At 52.9% G+C, this 27,905-nt stretch overlaps 1 protein-coding gene and 1 long non-coding RNA gene across 4 annotated transcripts in view; one reads left to right on the plus strand and one right to left on the minus strand.

The window, feature by feature from the left end:
* Positions 1-26,644, plus strand: part of LOC130519052 (chemokine-like protein TAFA-5) — a 74,944-nt gene extending 48,300 nt beyond the window's left edge. For both annotated transcript variants that reach the window (XM_057022118.1, XM_057022119.1), the window contains exons 3-4: positions 16,028-16,155; positions 25,389-26,644. In XM_057022118.1, the coding sequence (XP_056878098.1) occupies positions 16,028-16,155; positions 25,389-25,397 (137 nt within the window). In that variant the 3' untranslated portion in view covers positions 25,398-26,644. The remainder of the gene's footprint in view (positions 1-16,027; positions 16,156-25,388) is intronic.
* Positions 22,148-27,905, minus strand: part of LOC130519053 (uncharacterized) — a 63,025-nt gene continuing 57,267 nt past the window's right edge. The window contains exons 1-3 of one of the 2 annotated variants that reach the window (XR_008948209.1): positions 23,573-24,429; positions 22,388-22,698; positions 22,148-22,314 (exon numbers count right to left, since the gene is read on the minus strand). This is a non-coding gene — a long non-coding RNA (uncharacterized LOC130519053). Of the gene's footprint in view, positions 22,315-22,387; positions 22,699-23,572; positions 24,430-27,905 lie in introns of those variants that run through there. The other variant, XR_008948210.1, reaches the window with a different exon arrangement.

The following is a 27,905-nucleotide window of genomic DNA, read 5'->3' on the forward strand; positions in this document are numbered from 1 at the left end:
CCACCTTTTCTTTCCTGTTTGTTGTCCTCCTTCTCTCATCCCCCACCGCCTCTCAGCAGCCCCCCCCCCCCCCCCCGGCCGTCGGAGGCCTCCCTCGCCACGGCGACGCTGACACCCCTCCATCTGCGATTTCATGCTCTCGGGGCCTTTTTTTTCCCTCTGATAACTGTATCGATCCTTGTTAGGACAGTGATGGAGTGAGAGCCAGACACACTGTTAGCGAGAGAGAAAGTTGCCAGCTAGCGTTAGCCGCCGCAGAGGCTAAGCTAAGAGCTGTGGGGGGGTCAGTGTGGCTCTGGCCTGAGCTGCTGCTGGATTCAAATGGTGGTGTAGCAGGTGCTGCTGCCCACAGTGATGAAAGCGTCAAATATGAGGGTTCAGGCAGGAAGTGACATCAACACGGCGTGTGACCAAAACCATCTTTCCGTTAATTGGTTGTTTTTATTCCTGGGACTTCTGTGACCAGCCTGAGGTGGCGGAAACCAGACGGGAACATCTTGTCTCAGTGTTGCAGGAATGTAGTTCATCCCGAGTCGCGTATCGCCAGCTGGCTGTTCTTGGCGTCGACGCTCCCCCGTGGATCGTCGGGCTCGCCGCGTCGAACGCGCTCGCTCTGTCGTGCCCCGGAAAACTGAAGCAGCTCACACAAAGACGCTAAATTGGGCTCAGATTTTCCGCTGTTTAGCCTGTTAGCTTAAAAACCATGTTGGAAAGGGCTGAATCACGGTTGTTCAGCAGCAGGTAGCGACGCCGCGGCGCTGGCTGTATTGACATGAGGCTTCCTCCCAGGTCGTAGCGCCATAGCAACAGGGGTGAAGGCCTCCCGCTCACGTAGCTCTGCTGCGGAGCTGCTGGCAGCAGGGAGAGAAAAAGCCGCCGTTTCCATCTTCTTTATGCTAACAGCGGTTTTCTTTGAATCGGAGGATGTTAGCTGCCGCTAAAGACCATCAGCCGCCTTGGAATGATTCAGATTACTGAGGATTTCTTCCTTTTTGTCTTGTTTGATGTGATCCAGACGTTGGTTTTCCACTTAACTTTAAATAGTGAACCTTAATTTTCCAGTTCCTGCTGGTCGTCCGTCTAAGGCCTGATTCCTGCTAGCATTAGCTTGCCTTCCAAGCTCAGTCAGCACTTTTAAAATGTCCCGACGTTGTGCAACAACCAGCACAAAACGTTCCTGAGGTTTGTGAGTTTGATGGCGCCTTAATATAGAAGTGAAAGTCGAAGAGATGAGGATGAAAAGGATGAGCAGGCAGGAAGTGAGATGCATTAGGCAGGAAGTGAGATGCATTAGGCAGGAAGTGAGATGCATTAGAACAAAAAACTTTGTCACTAAAATCTTCCTCTCGCTGTCAAACCGCTGCCAGACAAAATGCCAAAGACCCGAATGAGTTGGTTTTTTTTGTTTCCTCTTCCTTTCTCTGGCTTTTTATACGGGGAAAAAAATCCGAAATATGAATGTGGCGCCCCGCCACCAGAGCGGCTGCTATCAAAACAGCTTCTTTGTGGGTTTACAGGCAGAGACACTGAGCCGGTTTGTGTTTTTGCAGGATGACAAGCAGAAATATAATACAAAGAACGCTTGTGTTTCGCCCCGAGGGTGAAAAAGCTGAAGAGCGCTGCGCATTAGCATAAAACGAATGCAAAATGCCGTTCTCCGGCGTTCCGGCTAAAGCAGAGCTACAGTAAGTTTTCCATTCATTAACCTCACATTATGTTGCCGTGCAGACTTCCTCCCGACTGGATTCCTTAATACAATAGATCCATTTGCACGCTTCTTTAAAAAATAATTGCTTGTTTCTGAATTAAATTTTTCATTAAGGAGCAACTCGCAGCCACCAAAGACACTGAGCGACGCTCCGGAATTCCCTTTCGGAGCGCGGCGGCCCGGATCAAGGTTCGCTCTTGATGCACGGACGATTTTCCACGTCTGATCTGCGATGAAGAAGTCGAGCAGCTCCCGTTCTTGTCGTTATTATCTTTATTACTTTTCTCGGAGAAACAAAAAAATAGAGAAAGATCGCTCCGGGTTAGCTTGTTCCCGACCCAATGACGGATGTGGGAGCAGGAACAGATGAATTAGACGGCCAACGTGCTGCTGTAATTCCATATGCATACGAGGATGGTGAATATTTAATGGTCCGGATGATGAAGCTCTAACAGACGCCTTAATGCATCCAGGCGGACGCTCATGCTAGCTGGTAATGAAGCCGCATTATCGCTCCCTCCCACAATCCATTGCAGCGCACGTTCATAAATCCGGGCCGGACGCTGATGGAGTGGACCCAGGTGTTCCAAGGTTCTGAGCGGATGATAGCGTCAGAGGTTATTGATGCGCCGCTGTTGTGCGTCTCGCTCTGTGTTTTATTATAATTAATCCGTCTCCGACCAGGAAGTTCTCCTGGAGAAGCTCCCGATAAGCACATGCAAATGGGAGGAGAGCTGCGCTTCCTCCCGCCTCTCCCGCAGCGTTCCTGTCCTGCTGCAGGACGGGAGCGTTGCCCCAGCAACCGAGTCACCGGCCACTCGCTTCCGGACGCTAATGTGTGTATGAATTCACAGCGGAAGCTTTTAGCCGCGGATCGGCGCCGCGCTGAGTGTTGATGAGGAGGGACGGCGGGCGGCGAGGTTGGCGCCGTTTGGCTTTTCCAACGAGCCGTCGGGCTCTGGCGGCGAAGGATTACGGGGCTCTTCCAACGAGCCCATCACATCCACGCCGTGTAAATCTTCAAGAGCGAGCAGAACCGGGGCCCTCGTCTCGCTCCGACCTCATCCGTCGTGGCTCCGCCCCCCCCCCCCCCCCCCTTCACCTCCTCGCCGGGATAATCGGAAGAGAGAAGTTCCTCCGCGTGAGGGGGATTTGTCTCTTCTCCGGAGCGCTGCAGCGCCGACCAAATAATTAAGAGCTACTAATTCTTCTGTGTTCCTGGGGGGGGGGGGGGGGGGGGTGAAGCAGCCAGAGCAGAATAAACCACAGCCAGGACCAGGAGGGTCACTCCTGCAGGGAGGGGGCAGCATTGATCAGCGTTTCCTCCAGAGAGCGGTTCCTGTAGGTGCCAGCGCTGCCATTTCCTGTCAGGAACAGGAAGTAGACATACTGGGGGGGGGTGTTGCTGTCCAGATAGGAAGTGACCTTTGCAGAGGTCAAGTGAACGAGTCAGTGAACCTGATGAAAACGTTCCCCCGACGGTGTCTGCAGGTCTGGGATGGTGCAACAAAGGTCTCGGAGGGGCGGGCGGGCGCAGCATCACGGACCTGCTGCTACTTTCCCAGGATGCTTTGCTGGCTCAGAGCGCCACAGACGTGGGGGAGGAGTCAACGGGAGGGGAGAATGACGCCGCGCTACTGTCGCCATTAAAGCCGCGTCGGGTCAACTTGCGTTGCGTCAACAATTGTTTTGTGATGCTCCTTGAAAAGCGCCGGGGGGGGGCGTGGCCCCGTGACCCTGTGGCCCCGTGGCCCCCCCCATTATTGGAGAACATTTGCGTGCTGGTGCAGAAAGACGTGATTGGGTGGATGTAAATATGGCGGCCTGTGATTATTCTTTATCTCCTCATTAAACGGTGGAACAGCTGCACGCGCACGCTAAAGAGGGGGGGGGGGCACTCTGTTGTGTCTGAAATGATAAAATGCATAATTAGGTAGTCAATGCTGCGTTCCTGCCCCCCCACCTCGCGCTGATATGCCCGATTCCGACCCCCCCAGTCCATTTCCCAAAGACACGTTGCTCATTTTTTCGGGAGGGGTCGCTCTCCTGACGCCGCACATTGGCTTTTCCAGGGGGGTGATTTACCTTTATTGGCTGGCTTAGCAATTTCATCAGAACACGGGTTCATTTAATAACGTACGGCGCCGTTTGATAGCCCCCGCTGGTGGGGGCGAGCAGGTGGGCCGATGTGTTGCTTTAATGTCGACTGTTGTGTTGCTTTAAAGTCGACTGTTGTGTTGCTTTAATGTGGATTGTTGTGTTGCTTTAATGTGGATTGTTGTGTTGCTTTAATGTCGACTGTTGTGTTGCTTTAATGTGGATTGTTGTGTTGCTTTAATGTCGACTGTTGTGTTGCTTTAATGTGGATTGTTGTGTTGCTTTAATGTCGACTGTTGTGTTGCTTTAATGTCGACTGTTGTGTTGCTTTAATGTCGATTGTTGTGTTGCTTTAATGTCGAGGCCGCTTCATCACACAAACCAACTTCATTTAGTCTCTTTGTGTCCAGCAGCAGTGACAGGAAATACTGCCTTATAACAGGAAGTAACCTTGAGCAGGCCCCTCCTGCTTATGGCTTGCTGGGTAAAAAAAAGCATCCATGCTACGCTAACTGTCTGAACACGGACTAAATATGGTGGGTGTGGCCATCGGTACCGGTACGTCCTTGGGTTTGGACACCTCCATCAAGCCCACCTTTCCAACGCCAGGAGAACCTTCTCATCGCCGTTTTAGAGGCGGAGACAGTAGATGAGTGACGTAAACGGGACCTCTTCCCTCTGGACGCCTGCATCATCGCCGGCCGTATTTAGGGTCTTTAGATTTAGGGTAAAAATAAAGGCAAATGAATACAAACGGCGTCTCCTTCACCTTGAGGGGGGGGTGGCTCACACATGGGCTCGTGTGTTCTCGCTCTATCGCTCTCTCTCTCTGTTCTCCGCCTCTCTCGCTTCCTCTGATTAAGGCAGCACTGATGTGTCCTTGCGTGTTCCAGCCGTGAGCTGAGGGCGGCGCTCAACAGGACGTCGCCGACGGCGTTTCCTGCCGCGCGTCGCCTTTGTGTTTCGAAGGTTTTCAGTTGACGTCATGAACCTGAACATGCTGTCCTTCAACATGTGTCGACCCTGGTGTGTGTCCACATGACCACACGCACACGTGTTGTATAGTGTGGGAGAAAGGGGAGGAGCTATCTGGTTATGTGATGTGTGTGTCTAACGCCGCTAACATCAGACGTTTGTTGTTGTTTACTTCAAGGGGATAAATTTGAGCAGGAAGTCATGCTGGGTTTCGTTTGAAGAGCCCAGTTTAGGTGCTCGAGGATAGCCAACATCTGTAGGCCAACATCTGTGCTGAGTCGCTGATGGAGCAGAGGTCAGAGGTCAACTCTTCGTGTCGCAGGAATGGTCTGAATTGGTTATGACTCCATCGCTAGCGCTAATGCTAATATAAACGCAGCCGAGATTAGATTCTGTTGGAGTAAACCAGAAGCCCGACAGAAGTGACCCGTTCAGAACCTTCGTCCCATCAGATCAAACTGGTTTAATCCCAACTGTGAGAAATGGGTAAACTGGGGCCAGATTGGAGGGAGCAGAGGTTACAGACGGCGCCCCACTGCAAGCCCCGCCCCTCCCGCAAGCCCCGCCCCCCGCAAGCCCCGCCCACGTGGAGCGCCACTTTGTTGCACTTATTGCAGCACTTCTCCAGAGCAGGCTGCCGGCCCGTCCAGATCACCGCTGTGAAGCTAATTGTAGCATTAAATCGTGCACGGCGGCGGCCGCACCAGTGCACGGACCCCCGATGAGCAGGATGACATCATTCCAGAAGAAATGGCTTTTAATTACAGCGGTAAACATCAATACTTCCCGGTCTATCCTGAAGTGTTTCCACCGACGTTATGAACTCGTCTGGAGAACGTTCCCGAGTTTTATTTCTTTATTGTTTAAATTAAATCTGAGGAACAAACATTGTAAACGGACCTTTCTGTTAAATCTTCAATATAAAATGATGGGATCAGTCCATGAATGAGAGAAGACAGATGTCGGCTCGGATGTTTTCATCCTGGTTGGGTTTCTGGTGCTGACCCCACTGGGAAACTGGGACTGATCTGGACCACAGGCTGGTCCAACTGTGTGTGTGTGTGTTGTGTGTGTGTGTGGAAAGGATAACGGAGATGTGCAGCGACTCTCAGCCCAAAAGTCTTTTGTGTATCTGTGTTCTTTCCTTCTTGCATTTTTCCCACCAGTGTCGTCGTTGTCGTTGTTGTTGTTGTTTCCTCTGGATTGGTCCCTGGTCCTCATGTCGCGCAGCGTTATTACCAAGTCACCATAATTCTTCCACGGCTCGAAAATAAACCAGTCGACCTACTTTTCCGCTGCCGCCGAACGCGTTCGTCTGTCTTTTCCAAGCAAATGAAACACAACGGTTGTTTATTGTGTTGTTTATTTTTATTTAGGGACGATCAGATTCAGATTCAGATGTCGTTAGCATTAGCAGCATTTCCGCTAACGGTGTGGGACGGTGTTAAAGCTGGAACAGGAAAAGGACTTCCATGCTGCAATGGGATAAAACCTGAACTCGAGGGGACGGAGCCCCCCCCACCCCCCCACAACACAAACACCCCCCCCCCCCCCCCTTCCCCCAATACATTTTCCCATGGTGCCTTGTTGTTAGGCTGCCTTTAAATTTGTCCGGGGACAAAGCGGCACGAGGAATAATCCACCTGCCAGGCCCGTTCAGCTTCAGCAGCACTCTGGCAGGAACATTCTGCGCTAACCCCCCCAAACACACACTCACACACACACACTTGAACACAAAACACCATCAGTGCGGAACAGTAGAACCCGTTGGCTGCCGTGCACAGAGGAGCAGCGCACGTGGGCGGCGCTACAGAACAGGAGGAAGACGCGAACTCGGAGACACTTTGGAAGCAGCGAACGCGAAAAAGAGCAAAGAAAAACAAGAGCCAGGCCTCCTTTTCGCACGTGCACGTGCGCGGCTCCGCTCCCCCTGGTGTGGGGGGCGGGGGGGGGCGTCCCAGGAGAGAGCTGAGATTGATTGGTTCATTTGGTTTGGGAAAGTGGATCCCGCCCTCACTCCCCCTCAGAAAACCCAGTTTCCTTCCAACCAAATGACAAATGAGCTCATCGATTTGTTGTTTACAATCCAGAGTGCACGATGCCCCCCCCCCCCCCCCCCCCCCCCACACACACACACACACACACACCCCACCAGCACACATGATAGACCCAATGGGCGGGTTGCAAACTGGCAGCGGTGGAGGCGAAACCTGCCGGGAGGATCTGGACTCGTGCGCAGAAAAGTAGGTCCGGAATGCCGGAACGGTAGCGTTTTGGACCCTCTGGTATCAGTTTGTTGATCCCAACACGTCCCTATCTGCACGCCTGGTGGCGTCAGAGCGTGCGTCATCCTCAGGGGAGGGGCTTCAGGTGGAAGCCAGCCCACGTGGCGGCGCCAGGATGCCAACGGCGTCACCACACCTGGGGGGGTCATTGTTTCTCTGACCTTTCCTATTGATCCTCGCTGATCCTCGGAAATGTCACGGTTAAATTGGCGGAGCCTCCGGGGTGGGTCAAACCCGACCCCAACGCGAGGGTCCATTCTTCTGTCCTCATAACACTCCTCATCAGGCTTTAGCGGCCATTTTACTGCGACCCCCCCCCCCCCCCCCACACACACACACCACACACACACACACACACTCCTAACAAACTTTTCTCGAGGCCTTTAATTTCCTGCCTCACAGGCTCTGCAGCAGGAACATATTAAGGATAAAGAAATCAATGTGAAATAATGGTTTCCTGTCCGCTCCCAGTTTACAGGAATGTTGGGGGGGGGGGGGGGGGGGGGGGGCGGCACTAATTCTCCAATTAGGCATCAGTGAACCGTCGCAGGAGAAGATTACAAGAGGAAAAGATCCCGTTTGATTCCTGCTCCGCGCGTCAGCGCCGGAGAGCATTTTAGTTGATGAAGGAAGCCGGAGATTTATTGTTGGTTTCAATTGGGTTTAATGGCGCCGGGGTCAAGTGGCGCCACTCTCCGGCCCCTCGGTCCCGTTTGTGTCCGCAGTGATTTACAGGCACATAAACAGGTTAATGGAAACAGGCTTAATGCGGCTGGAGACATGAAGTTTGAGGAGTTTTCCTGGATGCGTAGCTTCACCCCCCCCCCCCCCTTCCTGGCTCAACACATCGGATTGATGTGTGGAAAGGGGCCGGATTCTGATCCGCAACTCAGCACTTTTCTGGCAGAGACCGAGGGTCCGAGGAGGAGATGAGAGCTGTCAGACCACCGCGCAGACGGAGGGGAGAAGATTCCGGAGCGGAGGTGGATGCCGAGCCCCCCCCCCTAAATACATAACTGATGTTCCTGCTGCTGCGAGCGGAGTCCCGGATCCTTTATCGGCCTCTGCGTCGGTTATCAGTCACAGAAGCTTCTTAACTGGGTCGGGACTATCGGGGAGGGTGGCGGTGGGAGGCGTTCCCTGTCCCTGCCTTTGAGACGGGAAGGGGGGGGGGGGGGCAGCTGCTGTCGCTCACCCTTGAAGGAAGGACGCTCCGACATATACGGAGCGTCACCTGCTGTCAGGAAACTTCCCAGCTTTCACTTCTTTCCGTGGCCTTGAACACAATACGAGGCGTGTTTACCCTCGGCCCGGCGTTCCGAGAGGCGCCGTTGTGTGGCGGTAAACGCGGCGCTCCGAAAAAGGCGGCTGGGCTCTCCTCAGGTAAACGCCGGTTCTGGCTTTTATTTGCCCACGTCTGTCAAAAGGAATTAATAAAACAAGCCGCGGCGTTGTCGGCGGCGCCAAAGCCCGCGGCGCGATAAAGCCTGAAAGGGTTTTGTTATTATGGAAGGAAGGAACGGAGCGGCGGCGTGTCCGTGCGGAGGCAGCAACAATTCCAGGAAAATTTAAAAAGCTGCTCGCTGCACATAAATGTTGTTGTGAACGTCTGGAGGACGCGCTCGCACGTCTGCTCTCGCACGCCGCTGCTGTCGCTGGATAAGGTGAAATGCATTGTGGGAAAGCGAGCTGTCCCGAGCCTGGCTTGATAAAATGGGCGGAACCTCGGAGCGCACGAACTTGCAAATTTCGAGAATTTCCTTCTTTTCTCCAGTCACAAATATGAAAACGGCGGCAGCGGCGACGTCGAACTTCTTTTTGCCACAAGAAAAAAACACGGGAAGAAGGAAAAACCTTGAATCTCGACGTTGCTGCCGGCGGAATCATTCCACCCCCCCCCACGGTCAGGCGGAATTGTAGTACCAGTTCGAGATCGGATTGAAATGGGCCCGTTTCCGTAAGAATCCACAGTTTGGAGAGAGCGATGCGCACGTAACCATGTTTTATTGGGCGCCGGATGTCTTTAGCGTGCTGCTGCGGCGCGACACGTGCTGCCACACTTCCTGAAAGGATCGTTCCGCTCCCTCCGTGTCAGGAGGAGGCCTCGGCAGGCCTAACCTCCTCCATCTTCTCCTGCTAGCTTAGCATGAGCCCACACCTCCATCCCCCCCGGCTACGCGCAGCATTCCCAGGGAAACTGAGGGTGTCCTGGGTCTTCTGTGGGACCACCTCCTCCGGATGAAGGCGTCGTCTGTGTTCCTCGTCTCCAAGAACGTCTTTATGAGCAGATCTCCATGCAGCCGCTGTATTTACCGCCTAAACAAAGACAGACTTGGGCCGCTAAGACCAGATGACCTGGAAATAACAAGCGCTGGATTCCCGATTCCAAGGGAACCCAACCCGCTTCCCTCCTGAGCCGGCCCGCACTTACCAGCCATGATTACGCTCTTATCTGCTTCGGGGACCAGGACGGGCTGAATTATCATTCGTGCTGTTTTGCTTAATTGGAATTTGTTTAGGGGGCTTTGTAGGGAGCGAGCGGGGAATAAACAGATTTATGGGAAGCTCTGCCAAGTAAAAGGTTATGCATAATTTAAGGCGGATTAGTTTGGATGTAGAGGTCAGCGAGGCTAAATCGACAAGAATCATCAAAACCCAGCAAGAGGGGGTGTCTGGAGGCCCCCCACCAGCTGTAGCGGCTCTTCGTTAGCCGCCGTCAAGGTGGGCGCCGGCGCATCTGGGCGTGCACGTGTGAGCGCTCGCATCAGTGCGCGCTTTACGGCCTCGTGCTATATGTGAGCGGGCTAATTATGCCAGAGCATGTGTGTGTGTGTGTGTGTGTGTGTGTGTGTGTGCAGCCTCCAGGGGAACATTGTGCTCCATCCTCAGTGTGTCACCGCGTCGTCTGTCATCAGCGTCAGCGTCGTCACCTTCATTACCCGTGGTGGCGGCGGCGGCGGCGCCATCGCGGCAGCGTGAGCAAACAGGAAGTTAAGTCAATGGGTGTTCACATCAGTCAACGAGCGGCGCTTCGTCGGCGTGTCACGCGAGGCGGAGGCGGAGGAGGAGGAGGAGGAGGAGGAGGAGGAAACTGAGCCAGAACCACGTGTTCCGACATGTTTAATGAGTTCGTTTCTTAACATTCTCAGGGATTAAAGAGCAGTTTGGGGTTAACTTTAACCAGTGTAGCAAAACATTATAAAAGAAACTGTAAAATGGAAGCTTTGAACCCCTCGGCGCCACCATGTGGTGACCATCCGGACTCCTCAGGTCAGCTGGTGACGTGATCGGATCCCTTCTGTAATTACTTCCTTCCTGTTTCGTGTGTGTATTTCATACCAGACACAGCGTGAGGACCTTCATGTTTGAAGCTGTTCCACCAAAAGTTCCTCCCTAATGGAAGTGGCGGATCTCGAGTCTTCTGAGGGACGTTTCCTTCCGTTTAATTAGCAGATCTAATGTGTGTGGAGGAGTTTCTTGAATAGACTCGTTGGTGCTTTCACGCGGCTTCAGCAGTGATGATGGTGTAAAGTCTTCTACACCGTCGTCCTTTTGGGCTCTTTTGTCTCGGAATGTGTGTGTGTGTGTGTGTGTGTGTGTGTGTGTGTGTGTGTGTGTTGGCAGATACCTGTTTACGTGTGGGTCTGAGTCCACAAATTAGGGGTTGTTGCTCAGTTTCAGCCAAGAGGAAATGTCAGAGAACATCTGCAAAGCAACGATATCAGTGGCACCTGGTGACACACACACACACACACACACACACACACACACACAGCAGTGCCAAGTCTGCACCAGGAGGAATAATGTGCAGAAGAAAGGCTGAAGCAGGAAGCTGCAGCCACAGGGGACCAGGAACCTGTTTGATTCGTGGCTTTTAAGTTTATTGTCACAATATCCTTTATGTATTTATCTTTATTTTAGCTTCAGGTACCTTCTAGCTTGCACACGTTAGCTTCCAGGAGTAAGGGAGGGTGTGACATGTGCCTGACTGTTCCTGAACGCCTCCCGGCTGATGCTGAGGAGCTCTCGCCGCAAGTTTACCTTCAATCATGCGACTGCCGGGGCGGTGCAGCCCCCCCCCCCCCCCCCCGAGGCGTTTAGGCAGACAGATGGAGAAATTGCAACTGTAATGAGAGCGACGGAGGAGCTGACGGAGGAGCTGACGGATGTCCGCGGTCGCAGACCCACTTTAGCGAGCGCATCCTCTCGCCAACATCAATCCTGGAATATCGAGTGGTCTCCGGGCGGGTGGGAAAATCTGACATGCTGCTTATTTTAATTTTTAAATAAAAACAACACTTTTCTGCTGTGTTGTGGCAGCTGGTGAGTTTGTGTGTTCGAGGAAATCATTCGCAAATTTTACTCATAACAAAACAGAAATTAGAAGCTAAGCTAACAGCTAATGCCTCCTGTCTGCAACGGCACATTTCTGTTTTAACCACCCGGTTTTTTTTTTAAAAAAAAAAAACAACTTTAATTTAAAAACATGCACATGCTCGGAGCTGAAGTCTGTCAGCACGCTATCTCATTATTTCTGCCTCTTGAAGTTTCGAAAGATATTTGGGACACAAATTAGCAGGGAAAGAAGCAGCCAAACGGGGCTTTTCTGGACGTCCCGACGGCGGAGGCGCTCATCAAGGCCGCCAAACGGGTGGAATAATCTCATGAAAGTCGGGCGAGGCGCTCGGCCGGAAACAGGCCCGAGCGTGGAGAACCAGGAATAAGAATAGAGGGCAGACATGAAAGCGCGGCGGCGAGCGGATCAGCGGCCGCTGGCTAATTACAAAGCACCAGGATTTATTCTTTTGCTTCGGCTCCTTCCGTGGCGATTCCAGCGAGCCTCCTAATTCCTGTTGGGTCGGTCAGGTCTGGGCAGCGTGGGCCCACCGCGGCAGGTCCGATAGCGCTTAATTATCCCGACGGCGCAATCCGCTGGAAAAGGAGACGCGGGAGGGGATTTGTGTGATGGAAGCCAACCGCGGGCTCTGATCGGGGCTCGGCCGGAACGTTCCGGAAGCCTTTTGTTTGGCTCCACTTCATTAAGGTGGCCCCCGGCTCTCGGAGACGGCGCTCCCGTCCCGTCAAACGGAGCACGGAGGCACCTTGGAACGTCTGATACGGAATGGGGCCGATAATTGGGAGAGTGTTTCCGTGCGCAGGCACGTGCGATCGCCAGGCGGGAGAGAGGAAACGCCGCGTGACATGACGAGTGAAGAAAAGGCTGTTTGGCAGGTCGTTACGAAGGGAAACAGGAAGTGGCTGAGGAGGGAATGCAAATGTGTGTGTGTGTGTGTGAGAGAGAGAGAGAGAGAGCTCCGTGTATTTTTAATTGCAGCGAATCGGGAGTCATGGTGACAGGCCTGTTGGAACCGGCTGAAAATGAACATTATGCGTCTGCAAAGTTCCCGGGAACGTTTCCGCCTCCTTCCCAACCGGGAACGTGTGAACGCGGTCGGTCCGAGCGGAGCTGCTGCCACGTATCCGATGAGCGCCCCTCCTAATTATCGCCTGGCATCATCTCGTCCTCTCATCCTTTATTAGGGCCGATCCGATCCGTCGTTCCTGTCTGGCTTCCTGCTATCTTCATCCCTCCTTCCTTCCCTCTCTATTTGCCGGCTTGGCGAAGCATTAGAGGGAATTTATTAGGCCGCGGAGCTGGCTGTTGACATGAGGATGATGGACCATTTGGTGGAGAGATAAGTGTCCCATGGAGGGTGTAATAATGTTCTCTCCATCTCTGCTCCTTATCTCCCGCTGATGAAACCACAGCTGATAACTTTCCTTACACACCACCGGTGTGTGTGTGTGTGTGTGTGTGTGTGTGTGTGTGTGTGTGTGTGTGTGTTTAGTCCTGTGGCGCGCTCCTGCCCACACACAGTGCCTGTGATACGGTCCACTGGCGGCAGATAGCCTCGCCATCTTCCTGGATGTTGCGCGGAGATGAGTTTTGTTAGCGATGCGAATCAGGAAGGGGGGGGGGGGTTATAAATCCCAGTTATTGGACGGGTCACATGTTCACCAGAGAGATTGCCCCATTCCTTTCAATAGATATGAAATCAGGGCGGCTGTCCTCCCCATCAATTCATGGGGGGGGGGGAGCGAAGGTGGATGGTTTTCCTGGTGCAGGCGGGAATCTGGTGTTTAGCTAATTTAGCTCGGATTTGGCGGCAGGAGACGTGGAGCAGACAGATGGGAATCAAAGGGAAGCGGATCGCTGTGAAAAGTTGTTTGGGAAGTTTCCTCGGCTTTTGTTGTCCCCCCCGGAATCTTGGTCTCGTTTTGAAGCCTGTGTGATGGAATTGAAGCGAACCGCAGCTTTACAGGTGCTTCAGACGTTCAAAGTCCGTCGCCTTAGAAGCTGGTTCTAATCAACATGGGGGGGGGGGTAATTAATCTACCCACAAATCACGTCTGACTTCATGTGACCAGAGAAACGGTGATTAGGGTCCCTGAAAAAGGACATTGTGGGGGTCGGACTCCCCGGAATTCCTAACGGGCGGGGCTATGAGAGGAACGCCGCTCGGCGGAAGACGGTTTTATTTCATTTCCTCCCTTTTTTTTGTGTTTTGATGACTTGGAAAATGGAGCAAAAGAAGCAAGAAGTGGCGAAAATAGATAAAGTTATTAAAGATCCTGGAGATTTTCCTCGGAAAAAGAGTCGTGGACTTTATTTCCAGGGTTTCATTAATTGTTTGAACGCAGAGGGACACACAAGTATGCTAATCATGTGCCGCTGTTAGCATTGTTAGCAGTGCAAACCGGACATTTGTGAAAATTCATTTGAATGGATTTGTTGACGATCTGTAGGAAGAGCAGCAGGACTGGATCTGTCTTAGCGGATCCCCGACGGTCCGGAGGTGGAGGTGAAAAGCAGTGTTAGCTTTGCTAACTCTGTTAGCACCTCTGATCTCTGATCCCGTACGATGCTGCTGTCAGGCCATCGCGCCGATGTTAGCATTAGCGTAAGCTTTATGCTGAGGAATCTCTATTCAGCTTCATCAGCTCTGATTGAAACGTGAGGAGAAGCATGTTAATGACCTTTGACCTTTCCGTCAAGGTCACCTGTGATCCCCTCGCCAGCCACTGTCCTTCCACATCTTCAATACTGCCTCGTTACTGAGCTACAAAGCCCCATTTTCCAATTCGGAACTTTCTGGTCCTTCAGATTTCCATAAAATGGAAATTTGTCTTTGGCACTGGTGATTTCTCCACAACAAATCAGAACAAAGCAGGCGGAAAGCTAAAGTTTGATGTGTTAAAACCCCAAAAGAACCCAGCAAAATTGCCTCTTTCATGAGTTAAAGATGAGGAACATCCATTTCCACGGAAACGGACCTCTGATCGTTAGAGAGACATAATTACGAGGTTGCCGATAGCGACGGAGTGCTGAAAACGTTGCTAGCTTGGTTCTGGTCTGCTGCATTTACGCAGGTTTGTCTTTGTGACGCGGCTCCGAGGCCTCTGTGGTTTAGGGAAGTGCATGTCGGGGATGTCGGTGCCCCATGGGCACCCTGGGTAACGTAGTCAGCGTGCGTAATGAGCAAGCCACCGCCACTCAAACATTAATGGGAAACAACCCGCAAACGGATCTTGGAGATTAGCCCAGTAAACGCTGACGTTCTCGGGACGCCGGGGGCGCCTGTCGACTGTCAACGTTAAATTTTCCTCACTCCAGAACGTTTTCCCTCATTCCGACATTTCCGTTTATCATCGGCTGCGTTCGTAACGAGAAACGCAGGGGAGGGACGACGCAGGCCTGAGGAACACCTTAGCAACGGAAGCTAGAGGCTCTGGAGTCGATGCCCCACAATTGATGCTTCCCCCCCTCCCCCACCCCATGGGAGGATCCATCTTGGTTCCCCTCCTCTGTAGATACCACCTGCACCTGCCGCCTTCTTTCATCTTCCTCAGGGGTTCAGGGTCACGCATGGAGTGTGTGTGTGTGTGTGTGTTTTAATCCCCTCTCTGGCTGACTGATACACTATGTAGCATGGTTAGCTAACGGTGGAGGCAACAGAAATGATGAAAATTGCAAATAAAGGAGGCTGAATGAAGATCGTTGTGCTACTTTCACACTTGCTCAAACTTGTGTTTGGCGACGTTGGCGAGAGAATAAATCGCTGGCGCTGATTTCGCTCCGTACGTTTGGGGCGAAAGTGTTCCCCAAAGAAACGAGTGTGAGATATCCTCCTCTCCTGATACAGCGGGACCTCTACTTACGAACGTCTCTACATGCAAATTTTTCAGGTTATGAAGCGTCTCAACGGGAAAATATTTCCTCTTGTTACGAAGGAAAAATACGCTACCGCTGCTACTCGCAGCTCGCAGAGTTTAGCGAACGCAAACTAGCTTGTAGCTGCGCTGCCATTGGCTATCGCCTAGCATCTTCCTGTCATCCCATTGGCTGGGAGGGACGTCAGTATGTGCAAGTTTGTGTGCATCCCAGTGTCGTCTTCGTTTAACTTTTATTTATTGTGGGTGTTCGTATGTTTGTCCATTAGGTGGCGGTGTTACCACAAGTGTTAACGTTCGTTGCTAATGACGGCTAATGTAAGATTAGCCTGTAATAAAGTTAATTTTGTTCCTGGAGAAGCCTTGCACTGAATTCCTACATTTATTGTGCGGTAATCTAATTGTAACATGTATTTGTTACATGTTTTGATGCATTTTTATGATTTATAAAAAAAATTATGTCCGAATTTTTGGGGGCTTGGAATGGATTAGGGCATTTACATGGAAAACGCGTCTCTACTTACGTAATTTTCAGGTTACGAAACAACTTCTGGAACCAATTAAATTCGTAGGTAGAGGTCCCACTGTCCTCTCCATCCCTCAGTGTCTTTTTCCTCCCTGCCCCCACTCACCCCCCCCCCCCCCCCCAATCGCTCCCTTCCCAGTTTCCGCCGTGTTGAATCCGCACCTCTCTTAACGCTCCTCCTCCTCCTCCCTTTGTTCTCTGCAGCTGGAATCGTTCGGAAAAAGCAGTGGTGCGAGATGGTGCCGTGTTTGGAGGACGAAGGCTGTGACCTGCTGGTCAATAAATCCGGATGGACCTGTACGCAGCCTGGAGGCCGAGTCAAAACCACCACGGTGAGTTAAGCCCATCAAGAGGCGGCGGGATCCCCTCAAAGCGCCAAATCGACTGTTTTATCGACTCTTTTAGTGTCACAAACCCGACGCAAACATCAAACCTCTTATTTACACCTCTTGTTTCCCCCTACTCAGTGGGTGTAAGATCTCATCTCTACGGTTGAAACATATTTGATTTGGACACAGCGATATATAAAAAAAGCTCTATTTTGATTCCCCCCCCCCCCCCCCATAATGCATTAGCACCAACAGACGAAATGCTGCTGCCGCCGTAACCATGAAAACGGCTGGGAGAGAATGATGTGGGTTCATGCTGCCGATTGGCTGGAGAGTCTCTGCTGTGACATCATTATGTCACATGACGTCTGCTATAGGTCCCATTATACCTGCTAATGCATGTTTGCAGCCTATAGTTTTAATGTTACATCTGTTGCTTCATTTTAAGCTGGTCGTTTGCTTTGCAGCTAGCTCACTGTTTCCTTTCTAGCGTTAGCTTCAGCCGTCGCGCCGTTGCCTGTTGACAAGCCGAAACCCGGTTCATCCCTCTGAACCCCCCCCACCCCCGTGTAGCCACTTTACTTCTGCCTCGCTAGCAATCACTTTAAATTACGGACTTGTTTTAATGTTAACGACGGCAGCAGATGTCGCAGCTTCTGCGATGCCGCCCGTCCGTGCCCCCCCCCCCCCCCCCCCCCCCCTTCATACCCCGTTCCCAGCTCTTCTCAGCCCCCCCCACTTCCGCCTGTGTCGCTCAGAGGAAGTAAACAGAGCCGGCGAGTGCGTGCGACACCGCGGCAATTAAGGAGGTCTCGACCGAGAAACTGTTACACAACACGAAACACGACGGGCGCATCTCCAAATGTCAATGGGTGGTGGGGGGGGGGGGGCGAAGTGGGGGTGGGGGGCATCGTTAATGCATCTGTCATGACGGAGTCATCGGCTGACTAACTTGTTTCTCCCGCGACACATGCTGACACGGCTTTGCGGTCAGCTGCACGCCACGACAGACGCTACGTGAGTCACCTGCACGGGCAGCTAGCGTCCAGTTACAGCTAGCGTCCAGTTACAGCTAGCGTCCAGTTACGGCTAGCGTCCAGTTACGGCTAGCGTCCAGGGGGCTAAAGCTAGATCCAGCTGTTATATCCTGGTTGCCTTGATCCAGCCAATTCGGTGTGCACGTCACCTGTGAATAAAGGCGCCATTTTAGCGGTTTGGCTATTCCTGCTCGTGTGAAAGCGGGGGTGCGCGGGGGTGGACCCCGTGTGCCGCGGCGCGCTTGTGTACTTAGCGTGTCAGTCAAAGCGCCCCTCCGTCGGCTTACGCTGACAGTACGAAGGACATGACAAGTATTCCTCGCCCGCTTCATTGGCTACTTTAAGCTCGGTGACAGCTACTCAAATGGCCGAACAGCTATGCACGCTCATCTGTGCCAGTCGGTGCATCTGTGTGTGTGTGTGTGTGTCTCTGTCTGTCTGTCTGTGTGTGTGTGTGTGTGTGAGAGTTTGTGTGTGTGTGTGTGTAAGCAGCTTTCACTGTCAAGGATTTTAATACCACGCGAGCAGCCTTGCTTCATTTTCTCTATTTCCTCTACAAAAAAAGGCGTCCGTGGAGCCGATGGAGTGAGGTCGCTTCTTCAGATCCTTAAAATTGTTTAAAGTGCCGTAAAGGTTCGAGTGGATTTAGGAAATACGAGATAAACTTGTTGTTACAGGCCAAAAGGAGGCGAAAACGCTGTTTATTCCTCTCTTTTGCTTATTCTGAACAGTTTCCTGAAGCTTTTTGTGTTTTTAAAGCCAAACCTAAACTGCAGCCGGCCGTGCACGCTGGTCGGCCGTGCACGCTTGTCGGCCGTGCACGCTGGCCGGCCGTGCACGCTGGTCGGCCGTGCACGCTCCGGCGAGCATGTCCGACCCGTCCGTCAGGTGTTTGTGCAACATCAGTGGAGGCAAACAGACGCGGCCCCTTCGGGGAACCCAGCCGAGTCGATCCGACTGAGGGTGATTCTGAATAAATGTCAGGAAGCGGCGCCCGGCTCGGTCGGATGTCGGAGGGTTTGCGTTCTGTCCTCCGACCAGGAGGAGACGGTTGTCGGGGACGACTCCTCCCAGCTGGCGGGCGGCGAGGAAGATCCGATACTCAAGATGTTTCCCCTCCGCCCACAAAAACAACGGCATTCGCCTCGGCAGCCGTCGTCGAGCTTCTGCTTAAACTCCCCCTCTGTCTCTTATCTCTCTGCCCCCCACCCCCACAACACGCCGCTGTCAATAAAGACACAATATAGATTTTTTTTTTTTGCTCCAACGTATGAAGATTGATGTGTCCGACCGCGATGTTTGCAGCCGGCTCGCGTTCATTAGCATCTCTCAGAGGGGGGGGCTCCGCTCAGGCCACGAGGCGCGTCATTTATTTTATCATCAACAGTCTCGCCGATACAAGTGACACGTTTGGCCTCTCGAGGATCGACCTGCCAGAAAATGGAATTCCTCAGATGAGCCGCATCGAGCTATAAATCCGCCAACGAGCTCCTCGGGTTTGCTAACGAAGCGGTGGGAACGCGCGCGCGGACGCTCCAGCGAGTGTCGATCGGGAAGCACTTTAGCTTAATTCTCTGCATAATGTCTGCGAAAGTGCACGCCGGGTGGACGCCAGGTGGACGTCCATATGGACGAGGACGGATTTCCAGCGTCCCTGCCGGACGAGAGCGGAACAGAACTGAACCTTCGTGTAGCGGCTAGGCTAACGCTACATACGTGAACGTCAGCAATGACACTAGAGGACAGTTGAGGACAGGCTGGACCAGAAAGCTCCGTTATCTGCTTCATTAGATAACAGCAGTTATCTGATTCCAGCTAAACTCCCCCCCAGTGATCCAAAGCTTCTCAACAGAGGAGCGACAGACAACAAACAGCACAAACAACGGCGGCAGCTCCGGCGCATTAGCACAGCTAACGCTACGGCAGTGGGCGTGGCCACGTTGCTGTGGAAACAACAACTCTCAGTTTAACCTGTTACGATCTTTGCTATAGCAGGTGGATAATGGCACAGCGCTGTGACCTCGTGCACGTTAGCCACTGTGCATGTGAGACGCCTGCTGTCCCTCATGGTCTTGAATGACCATCCAAGCACGCGCACGTGTTGTGTCGTTGATCTCATTATCTGGGCGCCTCAGCCAGAGAAGGAGAGCGCCGATATATGTTTACGCCACAGTCATGTGACACGTAAATAACCACATTCAGACCCACTCAGCAGGTAAAGGTGTAGAACAGCGCCACACGGTGGCCGCACGTGGCCGCACGTCAGGAGAAGGCAGCAGATTATTGGGGGGGGGGGGGTAGAGGGGGGGTCCACATGCTCTCAGCCTTCATTAGAATATACATCATGTCCAGCTAAAGGCTGCTGGTTCCGCTCGCCATCGTCTCCCTCCAGACGGGACAGTGATGCTCTCCACCATTTTAGACTGGCAGAGGAAACAGCGCTCCCCACCTCTGGGGGGGTAAATAGGGAGGGGGGGGTGATCTGGGGTTCACCGCAGCGTGGGAGAAGAATACGCGCTTCCACACGAGGTGCATTAAGCCGTCGCTCTTTTGTTCTCTGGTTCTCTGCGATAATTGGACCAAACCCGATGTGGGATCAAACTGTCGAGATGTTTTATGTTGAAGATGAGCCACACGGGCCGGAGAAGCTCGGGCATCTGGGATGGAGGTGGTGGCCGTTCCCAGGCCAGGGGGGAAGGAGACGTCGCCTCCACAGAAACGGGTCCAAGTCCTGGTCGGGATTAGGACCAGGACTTGGTCGAAGGTTCAGGACAAAAGGGACAAAAACCAGATGAAGATGATCTCAGCAGGAGAAAAAGAGCGAGCGTTTAAAAAAGTGGCTGAGTGTCCTGGTGGGGGGGCAGTTTACCCGCGACCATCCCCGGTGGCTCCGCCTCCCTGGAGCAGCGTTTACACGTCTCTACATCTGCCAGGGACGACGTGCTCGATGTGGCGTTCTGAGCCCCCCCCTCTCCGTAGAATGTCTGTGTGTGATGGGATCGTCGAAGCCCCGCCCCTCGCTGCTGCACCCCTCCGTGACTCTGGATCGGTACCGGCATTGGTAATTGATCCCACTGGGTCCATCCAGCACCTGAACAGAATCACCACTGAAGAGGCAGCTGCTGGGCCGGGGGGGGGGGAGGAGGAGGAGGAGGAGGAGGAGGAGGAGGAGGAGGAGGAGGAGGAGGAGGAGGAGGAGGAGGAGGAGAGGGAGGAGGAGGAGGTGGAGGAGGGGGAGCTCATTAAGTGTAAGACAACTCCTGCTTCCTGGTCCAACTCCTGCCCTCCGCCTGATAGTGGAGCCAACAGTCCTGTCCCACCACTCAGTTATTGGTTTCCTGAATGTTTGACATCTATGATTAGAATAAAGAGTCGCTGTCTTTATGTCTTTTCACTTTGATGTTGTGGACTTCAAAGGCCAAAGCTGAGGGTGCGGTGTGTCCCAGATCTTGCCTCTGTTCTGCCCCCCCCGATGAAGCCACATTTCTGGGCTTGTTGGGAGGACCTGAAGCCATCATCCAGTCCAGGAGCTCAGCTCAGTGGCTCCAGTATCACCACTAACACAGTGATACTGGAGCTGCTGGTAGCTCAGTGTGTTGGGTGCTGGGCTCAAAGGCAGAAGATTCTTGGTTCAATTCCCAGTCAAAGTGGGGAGGGGGAGGCATCAGGACACTCCTGTACAGGTTAAAACATCTTTGGCAAACTCAGCTGTTGGAATCTTGGAAGTTTTGGAAATGCTGCATTAAAACATTGATCTTTCTTCACTTAGATTTTGTGGACTTTAAAAACAAAAGGTAATGATGCTGTGTGTCCCCCATCACATTTTTGGGCTTCATTTATGACAGTTATGATGGTGGGTGGGGTCAGGTCCACCCTGCGGGGACCCCACCCACCATCTGGAAGTAGTGGTGACCCTGGAGCCACTGAGCTCCAGGATCCTGTCAGGTTAGAACAGGTTTGACAGACTCAACCGTTGCTCCTGGACTGAATCTTAGAACTATTAGAAATTAAAACATTGATCTTGATTCTTTAACATGTATGGAAACGAGTAGTTTACTTTTATTACAAATCCAAGCCTGACGTCACCTGAAACGTTCCACAACCAAATAAACAAGGCTGTAATTTAAACATCAAACTGGACGTGACTGAGACCAAAGTGTTCCGTTCATGAGAGAGAAGATGAATCTGGTCAGAGCTGCGTTCCTCCACCAGATTAAACAGTTCTTTTCCATCAGAAAGCATCAGTTTTATGAGTCTGGTAGCATAATATAGCATAATATAGCATAATATAGCAAAATATAGCATTATATAGCATAATATAGCATTATATAGCATATCATAGCATATCATAAGGGAGGTGCTGGTTGCATCATCACTGAAGGATCCTGGGCCCATTTCGGTGACCAGAGGTCCTGATGAGGGGTGGTCCGAGGTCCTGATGAGGGGTGGCGTTCTGCTCTGACGGGACCACAGAGAGCCCCTGCTGCTGCTGCTGCACGCACTCCAGGTCCTCCCTCCTCCAGGTCCTCCCTCCTCCAGGTCCTCCCTCCTCCAGGTCCTCCCTCCTCCAGGTCCTCCATCCTCCAGGTCCTTCAGGTCCTCCCTCCTCCAGGTCCTCCATCCTCCAGGTCCTCCCTCCTCCAGGTCCTCCATCCTCCAGGTCCTCCAGGTCCTCCATCCTCCAGGTCCTCCAGGTCCTCCATCCTCCAGGTCCTCCAGGTCCTCCCTCCTCCAGGTCCTCCATCCTCCAGGTCCTCCCTCCTCCAGGTCCTCCATCCTCAGGTCCTCCAGGTCCTCCATCCTCCAGGTCCTCCAGGTCCTCCATCCTCCAGGTCCTCCAGGTCCTCCATCCTCCAGGTCCTCCCTCCTCCAGGTCCTCCATCCTCCAGGTCCTCCAGGTCCTCCATCCTCCAGGTCCTCCAGGTCCTCCATCCTCCAGATCCTCCAGGTCCTCCAGGTCCTCCATCCTCCAGGTCCTCCAGGTCCTCCATCCTCCAGGTCACAACAAAGGCGTAGTAGCGGTCAGACGTGCTAATCACCTCGTTGGTGTGCAGCTGGACTCTTCTTGTGTTGAGGAACGCACTAAAAATAGCAGCCAGACAGACGTGGTTCTGTTGCCCCACGACTGGAACTATGGAAACAATCAAGTTTTGTCCATTTTCTATCTATTATTGAACCAAACATGTTCTGAGTCCCACCAGAGGCTGGGGCAGGTCTGGTCAATCATCATCAGGGCAGAACTATGCAGACGTGGGGTCCACCTAGAAGCTCCTCGGCTCTGGAGACAAAGGCTGAGGTGGAGGTCACGACCCCGGGGGCGTCAGTTTCCTCTGATGAGCCAGAAGGAAGAGTTCTGAACAGGGAGAAGAGTTGTCATGACTGTGGCTGGTGTGTGTGTGACTGTGGCTGGTGTGTGTGTGACTGTGGCTGGTGTGTGTGTGAGTGTGGCTGGTGTGTGTGACTGTGGCTGGTGTGTGTGTGACTGTGGCTGGTGTGTGTGTGAGTGTGGCTGGTGTGTGTGACTGTGGCTGGTGTGTGTGTGACTGTGCTGGTGTGTGTGACTGTCGCTGGTGTGTGTGTGACTGTCGCTGGTGTGTGTGTGACTGTCGCTGGTGTGTGTGTGACTGTCGCTGATGTGTGTGACTGTCACTGGTGTGTGTGTGACTGTCGCTGATGTGTGTGACTGTCCCTGGTGTGTGTGTGACTGTCACTGGTGTGTGTGTGACTGTCGCTGATGTGTGTGACTGTCACTGGTGTGTGTGTGACTGTCACTGGTGTGTGTGTGACTGTCACTGGTGTGTGTGTGACTGTCACTGGTGTGTGTGACTGTCACTGGTGTGTGTGTGACTGTCGCTGGTGTGTGTGTGACTGTCGCTGGTGTGTGTGTGACTGTCACTGATGTGTGTGACTGTCACTGGTGTGTGTGTGACTGTCGCTGATGTGTGTGACTGTCCCTGGTGTGTGTGTGACTGTCACTGGTGTGTGTGTGACTGTCGCTGATGTGTGTGACTGTCACTGTGTGTGTGTGACTGTCACTGGTGTGTGTGTGACTGTCACTGGTGTGTGTGACTGTCACTGGTGTGTGTGTGACTGTCACTGGTGTGTGTGTGACTGTCGCTGATGTGTGTGACTGTCCTGGTGTGTGTGTGACTGTCACTGGTGTGTGTGTGACTGTCGCTGATGTGTGTGTGTGACTGTCCCTGGTGTGTGTGTGACTGTCCTGGTGTGTGTGTGACTGTCGCTGGTGTGTGTGTGACTGTCCCTGGTGTGTGTGTGACTGTCGCTGGTGTGTGTGTGGCTGCGCTGGTGTGTGTGACTGTCGCTGGTGTGTGTGACTGTCGCTGTGCTGGTGTGTGTGACTGTCGCTGGTGTGTGACTGTGACTGTCACTGGTGTGTGTGACCAGAGCAGGTCTCTCCCAGTCTGATCCTCCCGGTTCAGATCCCACTTTGGAATGTTGAATCCAAACTGTGTTTGCTTTGAGGTTGTGAAGAAACACAACATGAAAGGCTGGTGATGACACAACACCCCCGGCAGCTCTGAACTCTCTGACTGCGGAGCGGAGCCCAGCGTCTGGAGGCCCGCGCACACGTGTTCACGCGCTTTGATCTCGGCATCCGCTCCAGGCGCTATCCGACTCCGCAGCAGGTAACGAGCAATTTCCCCGTTCCCCGATCAACCTGTCGCTCCCACCGAGTCCACGTTAGCGCTCATCCGCTAAGACGAGGGCGTTGGGAATCAACCGGGAACGCCAGAGAGTTCTCCCGATCCAAATCTTTCACGCTCGCCATGAGGAATTCCAAGTGGCAGCAGCGATCAATTTGCTCCCCCCCCCCCCGAGTGCCCGTCGCCTCGCCGTGACATTTGAAGGGAGTCAGTGAGAGTTCATCAGCGCCCAGCGAAAGGTCGATCCGAGGCACTTCCTCTTTGAATGCTCCCGACTCCCAGCTGGCTACGAGCGGTGGAAATATCCCTAATTTTGCTCGGCGGCAGCGGGTGGGCGTACGCGTCGATGCTAGGTCGCACGTTTCATCGTACGAATACATCAAAGCCGCAACATCCTGAAAATCTATTGTTCCTCATGGAATACTGCTGGATAAATACTGACACGTCCCAAACGGTTCGTTAGCTCGCTCCATTACATGCTAGCACGTAAGCTAATTCTGATCATAGTTGTAGTTTAAATCTCAGACATTTTGCACACCCCAGCATGTTGGAATGCTTTATTTAGCTAGCAAGCTGTGCCAAGTATCGCCCCCCCCCCCCCCACCCCCCCGCTCTTCAGCTTCCAGCTGGAAGAAGCTAACTAGCCCCGCCGCGAGGTACTTTTAGTCGCCAAACACGCAAAGGTCACAAACCCGAGGCCAGAATAGTCGGCTCCCATGAACAGGCGCCACCTTCACTCTGCCCCCCCCACGCAAACGTACCCCATCCTATCACAGTTGTACCATATAAAATAGAGTAATACGGCCGTTCCCAGACGCAGTAAAGCCCGGGGTAATAACCCACGGGGGTAAATTCATCGCATATTCATCCACTGTTGGTTCCTCCTAATGGAAAACTGGAGTAGAAACCTGATTCATGAGGATCCTTCAGGAAGCGTGTGTGGAAATAAGAGAAAAGGCTTTTTAAAAAATATTCCACGGTAGGTGGATCCACCCTGATGTGTTCGGGATCATGCGGGGGGGGGGGGGGGAGCTCAGCGGGCGTTAAACCCTCATGGCTCCGCCTCATTTGGCGCCCATCAGACCAGCTCTCCACCAAACGCCGTCACCTGTGATGCCTTCAAGGACCGCACCAACACCTGCGCCCCCTTCACGGCCCTCTGCACCCGCCCACATCGCCGAGGGCTCGTGATTATGAATGAAACTTCGGTGGCGGCCTTGTGAGGAACCGGCGCCGCCGTCGTGCTGGCTGTGCGAGCAGCGGGGGCCAGATGGCGACGGCGCTTCCACATTTGTCTGTCTGCGGCGGATTCATTGTTTCTGGGTTTCCGCGCGGCGAGATCTGCTTTGATGTCGGGCCGCGCCCGCTGATCCGCTCCCGGGTACCTGACCGGCGGCGCGGTTGCCGTGACGGGGAGTCAGCCCCTCCCCCGGCGCCTCCACGGCGCCGCTCGGCTCTGGTCAGAGCTAAAAGAGAAGAAACAGAGCTAGCTTTGAAGCTAACCATGGCGTGTCTCTTGTTGCTGTGTCCGCAGGTGTCGTAACGCAGCCACAGGTGGGAGGAGCCGGAGACGCCCGTCCCGTGGACGCCGGCCACGCTACCTGCTGTAAACCACCATTTCCTGCGACCTCCGCCGGCTCCGTGACCGCTTCCTCCCGCTAACCGTCGTCCCGTCCCGCCTCCCGTCCGCTTTGTCTGTCAAAGCCAACATCCCGCGGAGGATGAGACGCCTTTAAGAATAAATCCCGCCGACGGGTTTGGGACTAATCGGAGGTCGTCCACGCCAAACTGCTTCTGATGAGGGTGTTTTTTTTCTTCTTCTTCATGTTGCATCTGAGCCTCTAAACCAGGAGCAGCGGAGCAAAAGACGGGATCATTAAAAGACCATCCTGTTGCTCTGGATCACGCCGCCGGGCCATTAGGAAGCGGAGCGCGTGCACGCTGCCGTGCACAGGCCTTCTGCTGGAGAACACCTCCCATATTTTTATAGACCAAAGAGCAAAGCAACAAATCCGATCGGAACCACGGAGCGGCCCGCCTGCCAAAGGCCGCCACTTTATCGACTCGCCGCGGCGCCCCGGCGGACCCACGGGAACTGAGCCGCGTGCACGGTGGCGTCCGCCATCCGAGGAGTACTTTTAAAACTTCCAGAGACGGTTTTTTTTTGTTTTTTTTTTTTCCTTTCCTCTCAGCCTCAGCCCGCCACTGTATTTTGGAAGTGCAGATATAGGTACCACATACGTATAACTGTGTATACTGGGAAAAAAAAAACAACAAAAAAAAAAAAAACAGGAAGAAAAATCTAAAGAGAAAAATTCCGATTTGCATTTTTCAGTAGCTTCGGTCGGGACAGAGAATATATCCAGAGGGGTGAAGTGGTCATGATGTCTGTAAAGAAGGAGCCAAGAAACGTCATTAAATGTATTTTGAAAGGCCCGAAAAAATTCTATATTTAACAGTTTTATATGTTGTACCTTTGTAGAGACGCTTATCGGACTTAAATGGCAGTTTTTCGTAGGATGTGAGCCGACGCCGCCGTTAGCATCACCGCTGGCTTGTAGTCCCGGGTTTTCTGTTCACACCTCAGTAGCCGCTTTCTTTCCATCGCCATCCGCAGGTCACCAGAACCATCAACGAGAGAAAAAAACGCCGTCGGGATTAGCGGAGGACTGAGCTGCCGCCAGCTGAACATTGTAAATCCATGCTAGTCAGTGGACGCCGCTGAAATCTGCTAATTTGCTCTGATATTGTATTGTACACGGTGTGGAATACTGACTCATTTCCTCTCTATGGCTTTTTGATCTCTTAATTTATTTGGTTTTTGTTTTTGGGGGGGGTGCTTGTGTTTGTTTGCTCAAATCCGGTCTCTCTCCCTGCCTCCGGTCGGGAAGAACCCGGGGAAGAGAGAGGAAGTCACTTACAGAGAGGTTTTTTTCTTTCTTTTTTTTAAAATCATGAGATATTTTAAGAATAAAATCAATACATCACAGAAGCAAATCTTCTACACGTTTAGAAAGCCTCGGTCTTCAAGGTCGGGGGGGTCAAATTGACCAGGAAATGCATGTTTTTCCTTCCTTTCCATCTCACCAATGCTAGCGTGTTCGCTATTAATTAGCATAGCCCTGCTACCAGCAGCACGGAGACAGAACTTATAGACGTGGATGGTGTTTTCCATCCTTTCCTTTCTTCACTTCCTCAGAAATGGTCACTCTTGATCCGATCCGTCTTGGAGTCGGTGGGAAGACGCTCCCACGGCTGTATTTCGGGGACATTTCGTCACAAAGGTGAGTGAGGATGTACGACTGGTGCAGCGTTCCCGGCGGCGCTCCGCACCGCAAACCAACACAGCCCCCGGTAATAATAACAAAAGGAGGTTATTCCGCTTGATAAAGTGATTTGGGCGTGAAGAGGGCTCCTAGCGGGAGCGGCGGGAGCTGAGTGCGGCTCCGCGGCGCCATAAAATGGCCCATAAGACGCTTGAGAACCAACGCGGTCGTGAGCTTTTCCAATAGAGTTTTCAAGGGCTGTTGAGCCGACGCTAGCAACAGCGTGGCGGCTCTCCAGGTGATTAGCTCGTTAGCAGCGCCGCACAAAACCAGGGTTCTTTTTACTCAATGTGATTTCAAATATTCCCTCTTAATGTGGGATCAAACACGGGAGTGGGGTGATTCCCGCTTCACGATCGGGCCCAAACGTTGAAATGCACCAGAAGATTCCGTTGACGCTCCCGTCAAATATTCCTCTCTGCGCTTTCACACACGTGGAAAATCAGGATCCAATATTATCCGACCAGGAGAGGAGGTCCCGAGGCGCCCGCGGGTGGATGCGGGTGTGAGCTACAGGATCCTCCAACATTCCAGAGGGAATATTTATGAAACTCGTCAAACAAGGAGCAGGAATCCATCCGATCCTGACGGGGAACCAGTCCTTTGATATAATAAACACAGACACAAACATCTTAACCTCGCCTCCATTTTTTCCCCCCGTTATTCGGGATTTATACGGACGCAGGAAATCCGGCAGCAGCCCCTTGACTCCACGCCGGAGGGGA

Source organism: Takifugu flavidus, chromosome 22, assembly GCF_003711565.1.
Source record: "Takifugu flavidus isolate HTHZ2018 chromosome 22, ASM371156v2, whole genome shotgun sequence".
Taxonomy (NCBI): Eukaryota; Metazoa; Chordata; class Actinopteri; order Tetraodontiformes; family Tetraodontidae; genus Takifugu; species Takifugu flavidus.